The sequence below is a fragment of the Mirounga leonina genome, unplaced genomic scaffold, assembly GCF_011800145.1.
Source record: "Mirounga leonina isolate KUSES-001 unplaced genomic scaffold, KU_Mleo_1.0 Mir_53, whole genome shotgun sequence".
Classification (NCBI taxonomy): domain Eukaryota; kingdom Metazoa; phylum Chordata; class Mammalia; order Carnivora; family Phocidae; genus Mirounga; species Mirounga leonina.
In genome coordinates, this window is record NW_023270807.1 from 38,563,991 (window position 1) to 38,585,060 (window position 21,070).

The 21,070-nt window shown below is 38.5% G+C and overlaps 1 protein-coding gene across 6 annotated transcripts in view; it reads right to left on the reverse strand.

The window, feature by feature from the left end:
- HMGN3 (high mobility group nucleosomal binding domain 3) overlaps positions 1-20,031 on the reverse strand; it is a 31,666-nt gene extending 11,635 nt beyond the window's left edge. For 5 of the 6 annotated variants that reach the window (XM_034990517.1, XM_034990515.1, XM_034990513.1 and 2 more), the window contains exons 1-2: positions 19,636-20,031; positions 316-366 (exon numbers count right to left, since the gene is read on the reverse strand). In XM_034990517.1, the coding sequence (XP_034846408.1) occupies positions 316-366; positions 19,636-19,878 (294 nt within the window). In that variant the 5' untranslated portion in view covers positions 19,879-20,031. The remainder of the gene's footprint in view (positions 1-315; positions 367-19,635) is intronic. The other variant, XM_034990518.1, reaches the window with a different exon arrangement.
- Between the last annotated feature and the right edge of the window lie 1,039 nt (positions 20,032-21,070).

Sequence of the window (21,070 nt, forward strand, 5' to 3'; positions counted from 1 at the left end):
GACTTTGTTCTCCTTGATGAATTTACCTATTATCTCGCTCTTTGCCCAGAAGGAATTCTCAGTATCCACTTTACGAGATAGTAAGACCGACAGGTAGAAACATAAACAACATAGTAAGTGGAAAATGCTGCACCACTGTACCCAACTGAAATTTACCTAGGCCAAGAGACACTCCACAGTGACACTTTTATCTCTGGTTTATGTAGTCTCAACAACCTTATTCAGAATTGCATTCACTCAGATGTAGACAATCCTAGCAATATTTAAAAATTTCAGTTAAAATAATTAAATACAGGATGTCAAAGATACACTTACCTCCTGTTTAGTTACTTTGGATCCATCCTTGCCCTCTGTATTCTCCGGAGACTAGAAAGAAAATATTTCAGTGAATTGTATTTAAAAGGGAAAGCACACATTTGAGGCAGATTTGAAAAAAAATAGCTATTTCAATTCACAGAACCACATAAGTCAACAGATATTTTGTGGAGAAAAAGTTAAGTTTGTAAGAGGATACATTTTACACACATGCACACGTGCGCACACACACACACAGCATTTATCTGCACAACTGCTCCAATCTTAAAACAGGAGTGGTGCAAGAGCTGATATGAACCCCTGTTTTTAATGTGCACTCACCCTACGTCATTTTCATTGATTTTTGATGATTCCACCACTAGTTAAAGAACAGAGACTCAGTGGCCAGGGGCAGCGGTGCCAGGAACCACCACACGTTCCAGGAACTTTGTTTCTCTAAGATGAGGGCAGGAGGCTAAGAAAGCTCAGCCTGAGCACAAAAGCATATTTTTGTCCCATACTCGCCTCGCTTTGATTTCTAGCCCGCTTCTTGATATGACTTGACAAATGTGTCATGGATTATTATTCTTTATCAACTCCAGCATCTCTACTGAACTCCCAGCCTTGGCCGGACAGCCCAACGCCAGGCCACCCCAGCTGATCTGTTTCCTGATTTTGACCCACCCCCTGGGGCAGCACCTGTCACCCCGGTGACAGCTCAGATCTGACTCCTTTATGTAAGTACAACAGTACATACAACTGAGGGAAAAATATCCTTAGATGTAGGTGACACACTGCAGATCCCAATATATTTTTACTGGCTAAAGGCAGTAAATAAGATGAAAACGATTGAGCTAATTAGAAAATTAAACTATTTCACATATTTTAAAACCATATAAATGTGGAAGGTGATTACCCAATCTCTATGACAGGTGGGCAGAAGATATGAATAGAGTTTCTGGGAGAAAAAATACAAATAGCAAACTGACATTTGGCATACTGCTTGGCTTGAGCAAAATGAAACGGCTATGTGGTAATGCCTCATCTGATAAAATGAGGAAAAAATTTTAAAGATAATAAAACCCACTGTTTGGTGGGCCTTGTGACGCTGTAAATTAATATGATATTTTCAAAGAACAAACTGGCAATCTGAGAAAGAAACACAGGACTAATCATATAATGATCCAGTAATTCCAGTTTTGGAACCAGGACTCAAAGACAGACTGTAAAAATACCGTTTTAGTTGTACCGTTTTTAATAAGGAGTAACTGGAAACCACTCACATGATTAGTAAATAATAGAGAAATATTTAAGTAAACTATGTAATTATTAATGCAATGGGATTAAAAATAGTTAGGCTGTGTGAATACATAGAAAGTCCACATAAGATAATGCTAAGTTAAAAAAAAAAACAGTTTATAAAATAACATGTAAAACATAGATCAGAAGTAGATAAAGTCTTTTGGAAAGTCAATAGCTTTTCTTCAAGGCAGATGACCTAGTAAACCTTCAGTTCTCCCTGAGGCTGTCCACAGCCTCTCTCTCTCCACAGTCTGTCAGTTCACCTCTCTCCAGAACCTCGCATGTGCATGGAGTTCTTTTCTTTTCTTTTCTTCTTTCCCTCCCTTCCTTCCTTCCTCCCTTCCTCCCTCCCACCCGTCCTTCCTGATTTATTTATTTGAGAGAGAGAGAGAGAGAGAGCGCACGCACCCGCACAAGCGAGGGGAGGAGCAGAGAAGATGGAGACATGCATGGAGTTCTGTTCTTTTTTCCTTCCTTCCTCCTTCCCTCCCTCCCTCCCTTCCTTCCAGATTTATTTATTTGAGAGAGAGAGAGAGAGAGTGCACCCACACAAGCGAGGGGAGGAGCAGAGGGAGATGGAGACAAGCAGACAAGCAGGGAGCTGGAGGCAGGACTCGCTCTCACGACCCAAATATCATGACCTGAGCCAAAACCAAGAGTCAGACACTTAACCAACTGAGCTGCCCAGGCGCTTCTCATGGAGTTCTTGTTTACCAAATGAACCAACCATTTTCCCCTCTTCCCTGATACCTTCTCTATCATGAAGGGAAACAGAGCTTCTCTTTTCTGTTCCCCACTCTCTTGCACAGGAATTTCTAATTCACAGATCTTGCTATACCAGCCGGGCAAGTTGGAGAGAGCAAAACCTTACAAAGTGTGAGCATATGAAGACAGTCCATGTATGGACCATTTGACTTTGCTCAATTCTATGCTACAAACTCGACCCTCTGGCCACAAATGAGATCCTCTGTCAAGAAGTGCTGGGCTCTCGGGGGCGCCTGGGTGGCTCAGTCGTTAAGCTTCTGCCTTCAGCTCAGGTCATGATCTCCAGGTCCTGGGATCGAGCCCCTCATCAGGCTCCCTGCTTAGCGGGGAGTCTGCTTCTCACTCTCCCTCTGCCTCTCCCCACTGCTCCTACTCTCTCTCTCTCTCTGTATCTCTCTGTCTCAAATGAATAAATAAAAAAAAAATTCTTTAAAAAAAAAAAAGAAGTGCTGGGCTCTCATTCACACCTGTTAGGCCAGTTGGTACCCCAGTTCAGTCTGGGGTATCCTCCACCTGTAACTGGTAGGCATTTAAAGAAGTAGCACACAGTTATTCTGATGTTAACTGACGTTAAAAAAGTTAAAAATGGATGTTAATGACATAATTTCCAATATTCTTCTATGCAGTGCATTATTGACAGCAATATGACTGGGGGATCACTTTCTAAACACTGACCTAAGTCAAATGCAAATAACTGGAAAAAAAAAAAAAGAAACCTGGAAAGATGCCACACACACAAAAAACAGGTATAACTGAAAATGTTAATGGCTTCAGATGAATGAATGTAAGAGTGGAAATGTGAAGAGTTACAACTCAAGGCAAAGCTGGTTTCTCTGGCAATCTCTCCATAAGGGCTTTCTATTAACAAGCACATAACAAATTTAGAAACAAGCCAAATGATCTTTACCCTGGGATCAGTGTGGTACTGTAGCATGAATGCAGGTCAGGACAAGGGCTTGAATGCTGGCTCTCTACCTAGAGTCTCTTCATCCGTGAATGACAGATGATAACGACATTGAACTCCCAAGCATCATGCTTAAGACCAAGTGAGATGTTAGAGCATTTTATAGACAGTGAATTGTTATACAGATGTTATGCAACGAAATATGTATCTTAATGAGTCTTTAAATTATCAAATGTCCAATTATATTCAACAGAACCTTAAAGGTGAACACATCCAGATTCCCTGTAACCTTGTCATCTGTTTTTGAACAGGGTAACATAGAGTAATTTCAGAAGGACTTACCATTTCAGACTGTCTTATCACACACCCTGTCCACCTTTAACACTTAGCCATGAGGCTGGGGACAGGAAGGAGGGTATGGTATGAAGGGATTGAAACAGAAGCCCAAAGTTTTTGTCCCAAGAGATTGTGAGGAATAAAGACAAAGGGGGAAATGGGCATTGGGGGTGTACACTGATGATCTCAGACGTCCTTCAACCTTCTAGCGGGCTGATGGGAAGGATGAGGTGAGTGTGAGGAATTCCAAGGCAGAAGCGTTCTCGTCTCACTTCCCAGGACAGAGCAGGCTTGTGCTAATCCAGTTTGAATCCAGAATGGTCAAGAGGGTAGAGAACCATAGTCAAACAAAAAGGTCTCATTCACATACATGAGGCTACTTCAGTACCTGAGTGGCAAGGGTAGTGAATTGAGAGCCAGGAGGGGGGTGGCAGACAAACATGGTGGCCAGATGGAAGGCACAGCAGGGATTCTAGAAGTTTGGAGTACCACTGAGAGCTGATCTGAGGGCAAGTCAGCAGGAAGGTGGATCACTGAACACCTGGTGACCAGATGGGGACAGAGAATCGGCCAAGAAGGCATGAACTTTGGCAAAAATCAACAGGTAGTTGAACTTGTTTGAATTACAGATTCTGAAAATAAAAGTAGGCTCATTGAAATAAAAAAGAAAAAACCCTCAAAACATAAGCTCTAGACCAGGGACAGAAGAAATAATAAACTATCATAGACTGCTGAGTAATTAGCTCAGAGTGCAACAAAGAGCAATAAAGTAATGAACACTATGCAAGAGAGGTTAGCAGACACGGTTAATTGAGAGGCTCCACATATACCTAACAGACAATTCAGAAGCCAGGAACAGAGGTACTAGTAGCAAGGCAAAGATATGGTGGCTGAGAATTTTCCCAAATTGAAGTCATGAGTCTCCAGATTGAAAGCTTATGCCAAGGAACAAACTGGAAACAAAACAAATAAATACAATGAAACATGAAGTAGTAAAACTATAGTAAAGTGAGAAAAATCTTAGAAATTATCAGTTAAAAGATGGATTATCTACGAAGAATTACTTCTCACCAGCAACTACAAATATAAGAAATATGGAGTAATGTTCAAGTAGTTGATGGTAACTATCAACCTAGAACCTTATACCCAGCTATCATTTAAGAATGAACGAAAAATAAAGATATCTCAGAATACAGATACTTAAGACAGTTAACCATCAATAGAACCTTCCTTTCAATGAGGACCTGTTACTAATGGATCAAATTTAGCAATTATAAAAATGAATTCAGATGGAAGCAAAGTATATATGAATTAAGTATGAAATACTGGTAAATCTAATTAACTATTACTTGTAGATAATACCTATTTTTTTTGTGTTTAAAAAAGCTTCAATAGAAATCCTAGACCAGTGCTGTCCTATAGAAATATAACATGTAATTCCGGATTTTCTAATAGCCACATTAAAAAAGTATGAAGAAACAGATGAAATTAATTTTAATATTTAACTGAATCTATCTAAAATTGTATCATTTCAATGTGTTACCAATTTACAAATTATTGAGGTATTTTACAAAGCTTTCTGATACTAAATCTTCAAAATGCAGCATGTACTTTACACTTAACATAAGCACATCTCCACTCAAATGCTAGGTTTTCACCGGAGTACCTGATCTATATTTAGAGTTCATAAAGTTTATAGTAGTTTCACATATCCAGGTTGTTCCAAACGTATTTAAATTTTTTCAATAACTTAATCTAATACAAGTTTTTGAATTTAAATTGATCAAAATTGAAATTTAAAAAATTCAGCTCATTTTTTTTTTTAAAGAGTGCTTAACTGCCTCATGTAGCTAGTGGCTACCATACTGAACAGCATAGTTCTAGACCATAATAACCACAAAAAATGAGAGCAGAATGAATAGATGAGAAGTTAAAGCATGCTAGAGTCCTGGTTTTGTTCTGAGGATGATACAGACACAGAATCATTTTAGACTTTGTTAAAATAAAATTTAAAGGGGCGCCTGAGTGGCTCAGTCGTTAAGCACCTGCCTTCGGCTCAGGTCATGATCTCAGGGTCCTGGGATCGAGCCCCGCATCGGGCTCCCTGCTCCGCGGGAAGCCTGCTTCTCCCCTTCCCACTCCCCCTGCTTGTGTTCCCTCTTTCACTGTGTCTCTGTCAAATATATAAATAAAATCTTTAAAAAAAATAAATAAAATAAAATTTAAAGATAGCCCTTAAAATTTTTAACGTAAGGAACAGAATCTATAAACTTCCAAATCAGGAGGAGTGGAATAAAGCACATTTTAACAAAAAATTGAGGAAAGAAAAGGACAAATAATAAATAAAAACCATAAAATAAGTCCTTAGAAAAAGTCCAAATACATTAGTAATCACAATATACCTAAACAAATAATACTCATCCATTTTAATGTCAAGTGACAGAAGGAGAAAAACCGAATAATATATGTATATGATTCCACTTCTACAAATTTTAAAACATGCACAAATCAATATTAAGGATTTATATATGACACACATATCATAAAAGTATAAAATCATGGACTGGAAGGATACACAACAAATTCATGATAATGGTTACCTCTAGGGAGGCTGATAAGGGATGGGAACAAGGGGATGTTTCTAAGGAAACTTCAACTTTATCTGTAACATTTTATTTTATTTAAAAAATATCTGAAGCAAAATGATAACATTAAAATTTGTGAAATTTGAGAGGTGGGTAAATGAATATGTTATATTATTTTCTGGATTTTTCTGTATTTAAATTTTTTCCAAATAAAAATATTAGCAATGTTGAGGAAAAAAAAGACTAGAAGCAAACTTGTTCCATCAAGTCTAGTTTAACTGTGCCCTAACACAAATTCATGACTAGGTTTATCCACAGCATTTTCTGCACTTCTTAAGTGACTTATAAATCTGGTTTATATACTGCCTCTTTCTTTTCTGTTCAAGACATATTCATAATTGCTTCAACTGGGTTCACAGGAAGGCACTGGAGTGGGCAAGATGGTTAAGCCAAGAGCAAGACCCCATGAATGCGAACACTCCTTGGGCTAGTGTAGGAGGAGAGCTGACAGGGGAAGGTTGGATTCCTTCAGCAGCTGACCAACTGTACCATCCCCATTCTTTCCCTACACAGACATGCCTGAGCCCTGCACATGAGGACGCAAAAATGTACTAAGGGGACACAACCATTCTCCTGAAGACTAAACAAACCAGCAGTCCTTATCAGGAAACCAAGAAAAGAAACTTGGAATTTTTATTCCACAGATGATCCATAAGGAGTCAACAGGAAAAACTGCCTGATTGTCTTCCAGTAAAGAGCAGTTACCACCAGATAGAGGGGCACACCAGGGTAGTGGTGGTGTTACACCAGATTTTCTCCCTCCAAACTCAGGAAGATATCAGAGAGGATGGGAAAGTCCTTATACCCTTCAAGAGTTGCTTGGGAACAATTCAAAGGGCATGAGCCTGTGGATTATCAGTGCAGAGAAAGACACTGACCGTGTGGCCGACAGCTGGGACATGTAAGGCTAGTACCTGGCTTGCGCCATCGTTCTAAGCCACACAAGACAAGAAAGGGGAAGGCTCAGGATTCTTGCAACAAGTGCAGGGCCTTATATTAAAGATCCAAAAATTCTTTATTGGTAAGTGTCAGCCCTTAGAGATTTTCTTCTAAGATTTTAAGTGACAGGGATATTGCTTTGTAAGTTAAGTGAATTACTTGAGAGCCTAGAGTATGTATGAAATTCAAGTAACCATTTTCCAGCAGCCATAGAACAAATCCAGTCTCAACTCCTGGGTTGTCCATGCTAATGTGGGAAAGCTGGGAGCAGATACAACAATGCACATAAACCAATAATTACTTCTTTTAACCTGGGGAATGCATTACTTTGAGGTGATTCTTCTCTAACTTGATCGCCAATATTTTTTAAGCCTCTTCATTATTATTTAAAATTTCTTTAAAAATTAATTTACATTTTCTGTTACAAATCCAAGGCTGGAGAAAAGAAGCAGTCTAAGAGTGAGCTGGCTAGCAGAGGAAATATCCAAATAACCCACCCAGAGAAATGTGCATATAACGAACTCTGCTGCTCTTCTGCTAAAATGAATATATAACTCAACTATTTGATTAACACAGTGTTAATTTCCACCCCAAATGGGGGCACTGCCCATGAAATTCTTTTTTTTTTTAAGATTTTATTTATTTATTTGACAGAGAGAAACACAGCGAGAGAGGGAACACAAGCAGTGGGAGTGGGAGAGGGAGAAGCAGGCTTCCCTCGGAGCAGGGAGCCCGATGCGGGGCTCGATCCAGGACACTGGGATCATGACCTGAGCTGAAGGCAGACACTTAACGACTGAGCCACCCAGGCACCCCTACCCATAAAATTCTTGAGGTTTTCTAAATAATAGGTAGTTCTCTTAAATTCAAATATTCCATGACACATGAAATGGACACATGAAACAGACACATTTAAATTTTTATTTAAGCCACCTGGATCATTATTTAACATTAGCATGGTTGTTTTTCATTCATTCTGTAGATCTGTTTGGGATCCTCCAATACTGCATTACTTTTTAAAATAATCTTTAAAAACCCAATACTTAGAATTGAGAGATCACGTTAAGAGGGTTAATAATCAAACTAATGTTAAATTCCTCTGCTACCTCCTTCCTTGCTTAAGTCTATTAATTTCATCAACTTCTATAAACCCAAATTCATTTACTGAGGTCACGTCAGGCTAGTATGTCTTCCCACAATGTTATTTTGTTGTTAGAGATAAAAGTAATTGAGTTAAAAACGCTGTTGTAAAAGACTGGATGAACTGAAATAAACAGAAACTACCTTTTTTTCCTGAGGGATACCTTTAGGGAAAATATCTCACATTGTATTCAGGTATAAAAGGTAACAAAAAGTAAAAGAAAAAGCCATGTTCTAGGATGTTCGGTGAAATTTTATTAGCGTAAATATATATAATGCAATAATGGAAGTTTAATATGAAATAAACGTTAAACATTTCACACATCTCTTTGGTCTGAATTGCCTCTTCCACCTGAGTTACGTTTTTCGTGTGAGTGGTTTTGTACAGAAGGGAAAGCACCTGGCTGAAGTCAGAAGCCTGAATTCCGGTCTGGCTCACATCTCACTTCCCTCTGCCCGAGTTTCTTCACAAGTACAACTGAAAGATGATGGGCCTGAAGATCTCATTTTCCTGACTTACTTAGCTGCTCGTGTACTTATTAATCACACTACAGAAGTGTCACTGTGTATATTATAGGGATGCCTATAGGTACTGGGGTCTTGGAAAAGGACAAAACAATGGATCCTAAGTAATAATAATAATAATAATAATAATAATAATAATAATAAAAAATAATGTATATATTGCACTTACGTGCAAGGCAATGATCTAAATTTTTAATCCTCACCACAATCCTGTGAAGTTGGTAAAGTAGCATCATGTCTGTTTTATAAATGAGGAATTGAGACCAGAGAGGTTAAGTAATTTGCTCAAGATTACCTAGCTGGTAATCTTGCCGGTAAGGGGAGACCTAGGATTCAGAGCCAGGTAGGCTGTCTCAGAGTTCATTCTCTTAAGCACTACACCTCTCAGAGTGGTTTGTGTTAGTTTTCTGAATTTCAAAATTGGCTGCACATCTAGGATGCTAGAAGAGCAAAAGGTTTCCCGACTGGGAAATATTTTAATATGTAGATCAAGTGGAAGAGCATATAATATGCAGTGGAATGTTTCCTATCCCCCCTCATTGGTGAGCCTCTTGGAATAATAAACAATTCCCCATTAAAAATACTCTATGTTGAGATGCACAAAAGTACCATTCTGGGTTTCTGAATGGTCACATAGATAAAAGTATTTTCACCTTACTATTAAAACTAAAGACAAAACACCAAATAATTTCTATTAGTTTTTATAGCGCTTGACATTTTTCAATGACTTTTACTTGTTGTATTTGGTCCTCTCAACAGCATAGGAATATACATGGGTGACCTTAATTAACATTCCCATTTTACAGACAAAGAATAAAAGTTCAAAGAGGTCAGGTGACTTTCCCCTAAAGAGGAGGTGGAGTCCACACTAGATCCAAGTTTTCCAACTTTTATACCAGGGATCTTTCCAGATGGTTACTCTGTTTTCCTATTTGCCCAGATATGAATTAATTTCTAGCAAATGGTAAACACAGTTATGATGTTCCCTGCATTTTTGCAAAACTGATATTCAGTGAGGTCTGATGTGATTGACATGTGACCACAAAAAGGGGGATAAAAAAATTAAAAATTGTGGGCGCCTGGGTGGCTCAGTTGGTTAAGCGACTGCCTTCGGCTCAGGTCATGATCCTGGAGTCCCTGGATCGAGTCCCGCATCGGGCTCCCTGCTCTGCAGGGAGTCTGCTTCTCCCTCCAACCCTCCCCCCTCTCATGTGCTCTCTCTCATTCTCTCTCTCTCAAATAAATAAATAAAATTAAAAAAAAAAATTAAAAATTGTAATTAAGAGGAGGTAAAGGAAAGCAATGAGAAGTAGAAAGAATATAGTTTTAAAAAATGTATTCCATGGAACACATATAGAACTTCAGAAGGAGTCTTCAAACTTCACATTTTGATCACCTCAAATCTTTGGTATGTTTATCTCCCACATACACCATGCTTAATACTCATGACTTCCCACAAAGTAGAATTTAACTAATTCTGTCCAGTATTGTAAAAAAAACACAGCTTATACCCAAAAAGAAAGAGAAAGAGAGAAAATAAAAATAAATAAGAAACCCAACACTTCTCAGGGTAGACTTCGCATTTATCTTTGCATGGGGTCAGAATAATCAAAATATAATTTTAAAATAAAATCACCTTACAGTATACCTCTTAAAAATAACTTTTGTAGGGGCGCCTGGGTGGCTCAGATGGTTAAGTGTCTGCCTTCGGCTCAGGTCATGATCCCAGCGTCCTGGGATCGAGTCCCACATCGGGCTCCCTGCTCCTTGGGAGCCTGCTTCTCCCTCTGCCTCTCTCTCTGTCTCTCATGAATAAATAAATAAAATCTTTAAAAAAAAAAAATAAATAACTTTTGTAATTAAACATTAATCTTGGTAATCCAGAACCTGAAATAAATTCAGTCCTAGGTCCAAAAGATTTTCTAAATTATAAAGCTTTTATTCTTATTCTTATTTGAAGAGTTCTAAAAACAAAAGCACCTGCTCATTTTTTTAAATGACGTCAGGTAACATAATATTTACATTACAACCTCTCAATATATTATATACTATGCCAGGGTACTTACGTGTTTCTGATCACAGGGGAGTATCCCTGTTATTCTCTATAGAACAAATTAATGAACACAATATATCTTGGAAATAGTAAATCCAGCAGTTTATGGTAACTGGAGAAAATAATTGAGTCTTAGACTCTCGATACTCAAAGATATCAATACTTAGGTGAGGACATTGTGCATATACGTATTTTGTATATGACCCTACGATCCATTAGTTAACTGAAATACCCAGAAGGCTTCATGGCAATGTGCCTCTCCAATGGAGCAGATGCCTGGACCCTGACACCAACCTTAGGGCATGATCACAGAGAGTGATGACTTGGGTAAGTTGGACTGGACCTAGAAAAAAAAGGCATCAGCCTAGGTCTTAATAAAGACAACATTTAATCAAATGAACACTCGCGTATTTATATAACTCTTGATTCTTCCTTGTTTCATTCACTGGGCATTTTAGTTTGAGTAAAAATACATGAGGTTCTCAGAAATAAACATTTATGGGAAGTACTGTGGTATAATAGTTAAGAGCAAAATTCTTGGGTAAAAGAGGTTGGCTTAGAATTCCTGGTTCTATTACCTCCTCGCTGCGTGACCTGCGGGGAATTCCTTCATCTTACTAAATCCTAATATTCTCTTGTGTGTATGAGAAAAGCCGTAGGGCTTGGCAGTTAAAACCACAGGCTCTGGAGCCAGACTGCCAGGACTGCAGTCCCAGCTGGGCCATTTCTTATCACTGGGGCCTTCTTTAAGATGGCAGTTTGAAGAGTACATATACCTTACTGGGTGGTTGAGAGGATTTTGTTCATTAATGCAAAGTGCTCAGACAGTGCCTGAGTTATAGGAAGCCATCCAAATGTTATTTATCGTGGCTGTCATTATCGTATCTGTGAGATGAGAATAGCCTCATATAACTGTTATGAGAAAAAAACATGAAATAATATGAAATTACACCATAATAGTTCCCCTATATGTTTGTTCCTAATAGCTTCACATACTTTGGTTTAAAATAAGATGCCTAGTGAATACAAAGCATATAATACCTAAGGTCTGGTACATCCAGGCATTCAATAAATGGTAGCTATTTAAATTTTAATAGTAATAAATATATTTATATGTTGTTACTGATAGGTTTCCCTTAAAGTATTAAATTTTGCAACCAATTTTGAAATTTAAAACCGTTTTTCCTGTTTCCCTACTTCTGAATATGTGTATCATTTACTTTATGTGTGATCAAATATGTATTTGCCTTTGCCACGTCTAAATGGCCCTGTTTTCTGGATGTGTCCACAAGATATAGTAATACAGGACTCAAGGAACCAATACTTGATGTGACTGAACTCTTCTAAGAAGACAGTGAAATAGGCAAAAAATAAGCAGCCAGTGAAAAAGGAATTCAACATTTTGATTTGGTTTGTTATCTTCAACACTGATTTTTAAATTACTCAGGAGACTAACATCATATTTCAACATACTAGGTACTGTGAAAGCAGACAGCTAAAATGGTTTTTATTTCAGTCACCATTTCCGAATTGTACCCTGCAGGAAAGTGGAATATATTTAACTTTGGTGTAAACAAAGCAGTGTTTTAGGTGGAAAATACAGGAAAAGAGGATCACTTGATAACTGATTTGCCAAGGGAATTTTAATGTTATATGGAGATATTTTTAAATATATTTTTTTCTTTGAGAAAAACCAACCATGTAAAAATGCACCAGGTTAAAGCTTATGTTCCTTCAAAAACACTGCATTTGTTATCTGTGTGTTGAACATCTACTTCTAGAACTGCAGTTAATTAAACATGCAGGGTGAGATCTACCTGCTCCCCATCCACTGTGTGTGCCATTTGTCCTCCTACAAAAAGGAAGCATGGGGCTTATCATAAGCCTATTTCACTGCAGTTCTCTGAATAATTGAAAATATCATTTTTGCAATAAGGAACATCCATTGACTGTTTTACACACACCAGGTGTTATGCTAAGTACTTTGCATTCACCATCTCATTTAATTCCCCCAACAACCCAATGAGGTAGAACATATTTGTATCCCTGTTTCACAGACAAGAAAACTGAGTCCTAGAGAATTAGGAATTTCAAAGTTTAGGAAGGAGTTAAGCAATGTTCCCTAAATCATACAGCTAGTAAACAGTACACGTCAGAACCATACCAGGCTACCTCCTCACCACGTATATGAAATAATTCAACTTACTCCTTTCTTCCCTTGAAAATGATTCACTTGTGCACTTGTTCAACAAATAGTTCTACTACCTGCGCTAGGGGCATGGGATATTAGAACCATCAGAACCATCTCATGGTGAAGTCAAATTAGGACGATTATGAAGTTAATTCCAAATTAGGTAATTAAATAACGTGTGCTAATTTAGAAACATGGTGCTTGTCAGACAACCACCTTTAAAATACAAGACGGTGGTTAAAAGAAAGGCATAAAGGCCATGAAGTCACTTAATCTTTACTAATGAGGGAGGGCAGTTACTGCACACAATGTAATCTCAACTGCTAACAGGCTTGAATTTAACTTCCTTATACTTCAAAGAAAGCAAGACTTCACAGAAAAGACCAATGACAGATCACCTTTAATAACAAACTAGCACTGATCCTCCTGAGATTTAAAAAAAAGCTATAACCTCCAGCCCTTTTAACCAAACAACTTCTTGTCAGTGTTTTTTCTTCAGACATGTGGTCTGGCTAAACCTTTGAACTCTCATAGCCTTTCTTGTGGCTCATTATCATTTTTTGCCATGAATTATAAGTACTTACATATGTCTATTACCTACCCTATCAGACTAAAAGATCCTTAAAAATGAGGGCATTTACTTATTCACCTCAAAGAGGGTTGGGAAAAAACCCAATTCACTTATTTTCCCAACATGATGGTGCTTTGCATAAAGGTGATGCTCAATAAATGTTTATTTAACATGAAATAAGTGAATCAATGAATAAAATGTACAAGCCTGTCATTTTGGAGCCTTTACTCAAACATAGGTACCATATCAATATTAACTCAATTAAACTCAGCAAGCATTTATGGATAGCATACTACATGTAGTTAGGCCCTTTCATATTCATACTAGAAAACTCAATATGGTTAAGAAGGTTATTCATCCTAAATTGATTTATAGATTCAATTCAATCCCTATTAAAATTATGGGAGGTGTTTTGTAGAAGTTTATAAGCTGATTCTAAAATTTATATGGAATTGCAAAGAACATAATAGACAAAAGAATTTTGAAAAAGAAGAACAAAGTAGAGGACTGATAGTACCAGAATTCAGATCTTACTATAAAACCATAATAATCATGATAATGTGGTACTGACATAAGGGCAGACTTATAGACAATGGAACATAACTGAGAACCCAGAAAGAAACCTTTACATTTATGATGGAATTGGTTTTCCACAAAGGTACCTAAGCAATTTAGTGGGAAAAGGATGGTCTTTCAACAATTGGTATTGGGAAAACTGGCTAACAACATACAAAAAAAACAACCAAAAAAACCAATGAGACAGAGTGAATTTAAACCCTATCTCACACTAGATACAATATTAACTCAAAGTGGATCACAGAACTAAATATAAGAGTGAAAACTATAAAACTTCTAAGAGAAAATATTTTTGACTCTGGATTAGGCAAAGATTTATTAGATGTGATGCTAAATAGATTTTATCAAAATAAATAAACTTCTGTTTTTCAAAAGACATCATTAAGACAAATTATTTTACAAAGTCACAGACTGGAAGAAAGTATCTACAAACCATACAGCTAATAAAGGACTTGTATTTGGAGTATTTACAGAACTCTAACAACTCAGTAAGACTAAAAACCTAGTTAAAATATGGGCAAAATATCTGAATAGACATTTCACCTAAGAGATACATTATGCTAGTAAGCACATGAAAAGATGCTCGTCATTAGTTATTATGGAAATGTAAATTAAATTTATTAGAATGGCTATAAGCATAAGAAGTGACAATACCAGGTATGAGCAAAGATGTAGAGACACTGGAACCCTCATCCACTGATGGTATGTACAATCACTTTGGAAAATAGTTTGAAAGTTTCTTAAAATGTTAAAAACAGACTGTCATACCGCCCACCAGTTCTATGGTTAGGAAACTTCCCAAGAAAAATGAAAATATGCCCATGAAAGACTTACAGATCAATATTCATGGCATCATTATTCATAATAACTGAAAACCAGAACAATCCAAATGTCCACCCATTTGTGAAAGGATAAACGATGGAATATCATTGGGCAACAGAAAAGAAAGTAGTACTGATTCATGCTACAGCATGTATGGACCTCAAAAACATTATGCTGAAAGAAACCAGACACAAAAGGCTGTGTACTCTTTGATTCCTTTTATGTAAAATTTCCAGAAAAGGCAAATCTATAGAGTCAGGAGATTAGTGGTTGCCTGGAACTGGGATGGGAGCAGAGACTGGATGCAAACAACTCGAGAAACCTTTTCAGAGTGATGGAAATGGCTCAAAACTGGATTATGGTAATGTTACATAGCTCTATAAATTTACTTAAAATTACTGATTTGCACACTTTGAATAGATGAATGGACATTATGGTAAGTAGATCATACTCAAATAAGGCCTTTTTTTTTTAGAGTGAAATTGTACTCCCATCCACACTGCTTGATTGTTGCTATGGGGTGTCAGTATCATTCAGCACTTGGCAGTGATACTTCCAATATTTTTTACCAAATTGGCTTTAAAAAATCACATCTCCTTATTCTTAATAATATACATTTCTTTGATCTCTAGCAAAACTGAACACTTCATCTATTTGAGTCTGCTATTTTCTTATAAGGATATACATCTTTTCCATAAGGACATGTGAGACTCTATCTTTTTAAAATAGCAAACTTTTTTCAGTGATATGTGATACAAATACTTTTTCCCAGTTTTTCCTAAGTTTCTAGATTTTGTTAACAATGGGTTTTTGTCATACTGAAGTCGTGAAGTCATGAAGTCACATCCATCTGTATTTTCATTTATAGAGTCTGTCTCTGGTGTTATGACATGTGATATTCTTTTGAAACATTAATCAGAAACCTTGAATATTGTTAGTTAAGCATCCCTTGTGCCCAGTCCAGAACTACTAGGCCTCTCCACTTTAAGAGATAAAACCTAATTTCAAATTTCAAAGAGGCAGACAGCCTTTTCTTCCTTAAGCCTTTGAGTGTAAAGAGACACTAATGTTTACACCCCAAATTCATGGAAAATTGCCTCATTAGTGTATTTCTGATGTGATACACTAGACATTTCCAATAGTTCCAGTGATGAGGTACTGGAAAAATTAAAAAAAAAAAAAAAAAAAAAGATGTGAAAATGTGTTTGCTGTTGCTAATCATGCCAGGACCATGACTCTAGGCCTCACTGGCTGATCTCTCTTTGTAGAACATCATATCATCACATAATAATGTGACCACAGCAGGCATTCATGGCTGTCTGACCAGAACAGTCTAGAACTCAGTCACTCATGATCTCAGCATCACCTGCATTCATGCATATTATCATTTTCCCTGCTATCCCACTCACTACTAAAAAGTGGTGGGTGGCCCATCACCCATTAGGTAATAAATACTGGAAACTGAACTTTTTTCAAATTTAGCAAACTCAGAAAGAGATCTAATGTTAACTAAAGAACTCCTTACTGTTGAGTGCATATTGCTTCAAAAAATTCTACTACAGTTATTAAAAAAACCATTTGGTTTAATAAAATTATCATACACAAAGATAGAGATAAAACAAAGATATGATTAATAAAAGAACGTTTTATATTAATGTGGGTATTATGGCCTTTAAGTTGTTTAACTGAGTTGATTAATAAAAGAACGTTTTATATTAATGTGGGTATTATGGCCTTTAAGTTGTTTAACTGAGGCCTGCTTATATTAAGATACAATCAGAAGAGGCATTCAAATGCCTGATAACAGAAAATGACTCTGGTTTTCTCTGTATATATTTGAGTCCTACCTACACTTGCAAGATCCACCCAAATTCAACCTTCTTTTCCTATCAGTCCTACAGCATTTAGAATCTATACCTAAACTGTATATTCTGGAATATATATACATATATATATTGTGTATATATATGTATATTCCACATATATATATATAGTCTTAATGTTACTCAAGTGCTTTGTGCCTGCTACTCTTATCATCTTCAATGAATTGAATATAAGCTCCATGAGAGTGAACTATGTATCCCCATGACATTAAAGCAGTGCTAGGATTCCAGATCTTACTCTGCAGAACAGCCTAAACAGGTGTTTATTAAATAACTTTTCTTGATTTCTGGAAAAAAGTTGAAAAAAGGGGGCCAAGATGGCAAAAAAGTATTCCGGGGGCACTTTTAAAAAATTTATTTTAATGTAAAACAGGCAGTCCTTTAGTCAAGAAAAATAACGTGGAGTAGTATATAAATGTTTTAGCAGGTGCCCCAGCTTTATAGCTCTTGACGTGCTAGGCACAGATTGTCTTCAGGTCTTTTCTTTGCATCTAGGCAGGCTTTACCAGTAAGCTCCAGTGGCCTCCAGGATTCCATGAGGCAGCTCTAAGGTGTGACTGATAGATAGGATGGCGTGGTAACTATGTTAAATTTGTGGCTGCTTCTGTCCAGGTATCAACTTTGGGCTCCAGGTATAAATGAAAAGCCTTCCTATTAATCAAGGTCAGGTTTTCCATCTCTGAAGAACATGCTGATGTCCTGAGGGATGACACTCAGGTGCTTGTATGCAAGTCTGCCCCTAGTCCCAGGATGCCTGGCTAGCTTCTTCACAGGAACTCCCTGCCTTCCAGAGAAATAAAATAACCAAAAGCCAGTACTGTTCTTTCCTTCCCCCGTTTCCTTAAGAGAGATGAACAATGAGAGCAAGTAAGAGTAATGGTTTCACCAACTCTGGCCCTTCAATAACAACAAGGACTCCAGCACATCAGGGTCTAATAATAGGTTTGTGCACATCTAAGTTACTGTTCATTTAAATTTGCTAATAATTCTCAGGAAAAGGGATGGCACAAATTCACTCCATCACTCATCTCTTGATGATTGGTTCTTTTGACTCTACTAGAATTCCCAACGTAGTCATTAATCCTCAGATAAATGTTGAAAATGGTGGTATCATTTTAAATACCCTAGTTCTAGTAAAACAGGCCTGGAAAGCAATATTTTCATAAACAAATTTAAATAATGAATCCCAAGTATTAGCACTCTTAATATGCCATCCATCTTCTCAGGTTCCTAATCTCTTTGCATTTCCTAAATTCGACTTGACCCGCCCACCACTAAATCTTTGGTACTAGCTTATTGGTTGGTGAAACGTTGGGGAACTCAGGTATTCAAACCCTAGTTCAATGGCGTTAACACCTCTCAAGATGTACCGAGGAGTAAATAAAATAATACAAGTCAAACTCTTCCCACAGTATGAAGCACACAGTATGTGCACAATAAACTGTAAGATTAAGAAAAAAAAAAAAACACAACAAACTTTTGTTGTGTTTTTTAAAAAGTGTAGGAGACAAGTTCCCATCCAATTCTTAGTAATGGCGGGTAAGAAAGCAAAAGCTTCTCTATTTTTATAAAATAATGCCACAAATCAGGCCATAGTCTTTAACTGATAAAGCAGGATATGATTTGTAATTTTGCCTCAAATTTAAGACACACTGATTTACACTCCTGGCAGGCAGTGGGAGGGTGCAAAACATTTTCTTAGGTTACAGCCGCCACACACCGGTTTCCTCTGGGTGAAGGAAAACCTTCCCTTGCCTCCCCAGGACCATGACCCCGAGGGAAACATGCACCGCGGAGCTAGATACTTCGTGTCCCGGCCCCGCGCGGAAGGGGACGTAACAGTCCCCAAGGAGCTGAAGCCGGGACGAAAATGTCCCCGGTTCCTTGTGGGTACCGAGGGGCGCGGGAGCACGCGCACCCCGCCTGCCCCGACTGCGTGCGGGCTTGGGTCGCCGGAGCGGACCCGCTGGCCGCATTCCTCGGCAAGCCACGGTGGGCGCCACCGGCGCTGTCCCGTCCTGCGCGTGGCTAACTCCGCCGCTCCCGCCGCGAACTGCCGGCAGGTCCCGGCCGCCCGGCCCCGCCTGCGCCGTCCCCAGCCCTGATTGACACGGGAGTTGGTACATACGGGTCTGCAGCGGAGGCGAGCAGGGGGGTGAGTGCTATTTTAAACATGGCTTTCCCTTCCCTTGGCCTCAGAGCCGACGCGACGCGCCCAGCCGTGGGCTAGGCCCACCTGGGAATAACCCCAACATCTGCCCGACTTATTTTTTTTTTCGGCCTCCCTATGCATGGACTTGTTCCCCCCCCTCCGCCCCCGTCACTGCTTTCCCTCCACACTAATCACAACCCGGCAGTTTCAAAGAGGAAACTCCCCTCCTGGAAGGGCGAATGGAAAGCTCTTTTGCTTCTTGTTGTTCGAGGTGGAAACCATTCCAGCTAGCATGAGTTCAGAAAGAAGGGAAGCCGCGTCGCTGGAGAGAAAGTATCAGGCAGAAACCGATGAGGACGGAGGGAGGGAGAGAGGGAAGGAGGAATGTCCGCAACAGGCATCTGAAAAGCGTGGGGAAGCAAAGAGGTTCGCAAACGCCGAGTTACTACCAAGCGCATTCCGCGCAATCCACCGCAATGACAAGATCTGCTGTAAGCACAATTTGAAGGCCTTTGAATCTTTTTTGGTAAGACTTACCTTTCTCTTCGGCATAATGACTACGTTCGTGCAGCTAAAAAGTAAAGCAACGGGGTGGAACTGCAGACACCGCCGCTGGTTGCCGCCGCCGCAGCTGCTCACGCACAGGGCACGGCGTAGCCCGGCCTCTCCGACCTGCACCTCCGCGGCTCCCTCCAGGGGCCCTCTACTCGCTCGCCTCTCCGCTCCTCCAATGAGGAGCCCCGGCAGCCGGCCGCGAGGCCCCATTGGCTGCGGCAACATTCTAAATTCCACGAGGGCACGCCCACCTCAGCGCACACGGTAAGCGCTGTTGTAGTTTCCACTTCACCGAAAAAAATCTGCCTGGTGACTGAGCATGCCCAGTTCAACTAGTAACCCCCAAGCCACACGGTCCTGGAGTTTCATCGTTTTGCTGCTCCCTATTTGGATCCTGTCAGTAGGAACAGTGTGGGCCTTTATAGTCAGGAAAAAGAGTAAGGCTGGACACATCAACTATATAGTATAAGTATATGCACAGCAGGCACTTGATACGTTTCCTACCCCGTAAAGGCTTGTAATGAATGTTAGGTGATGGAGACCTGTAAGAGTGAGAAGATACCCTGTTCTGGGAGAGTGTGGCAATTTCTAAGGGTCTCAGTTTCCCTTTCTAGATATCTAATGGCAATAATCTCAAAAGTTACTTAGCTTTCGTTTCCTAAAAATCTGTGATTACAAATCACTCACTAATTCAGCCAACTTCAAACTAGGCTTGAAGATGAATAGGATGTTTGTTATGGAAATTAGAAAAAGAATGAACAAGGTCAGAACAGATTATATTTGAAACATATTTAAATAAATATATTTAAAATAGACATAATTTAATATTTCTCAAAGTTCTGCAAGGCATTAAACTGACATTGCAGAGACACTTCTGAATTTATTTTATGAGATCAGTTTTACCCTGATAACAAAACCAGTGTAAGATCTCAAAAGAAAAGAGAGTATGGACCAATATCCTTTATAAACATAGACACAAAAATCTTGAACAAAATTTTAGTAAATCAAACCCAACAACATTTAAAAGGATAAGACATCATGACCAGTGAGGTTTATCCTAGGAATTCAAAGTTGGTTTAACATCTAAAAACCAACCAATGTAATTCACTATATTAATAGAATAAAGTAAAAAACAAATCATTTCAGCAGATAAAGGAAAAGCACTAGTGAATGGGTAAGCAAACTGTGGTAACCATATGCAATAGAATAATACTCAGCAATAAAAAGGAACAAAATATCCCTACATGAATGAATGCCAAAAACAAGATGCCACATGAAACAAGTCAAATACAAAAGACCATAATGAATAATTTCATTCTTAAGAAACTATAGGAAAAGCAAAATTAGGCAAGTTTAGTTTCATAATCATATTAGAAGGCAAAAGTTCACATCATAGGAAAATATATTGAAGTCTTAC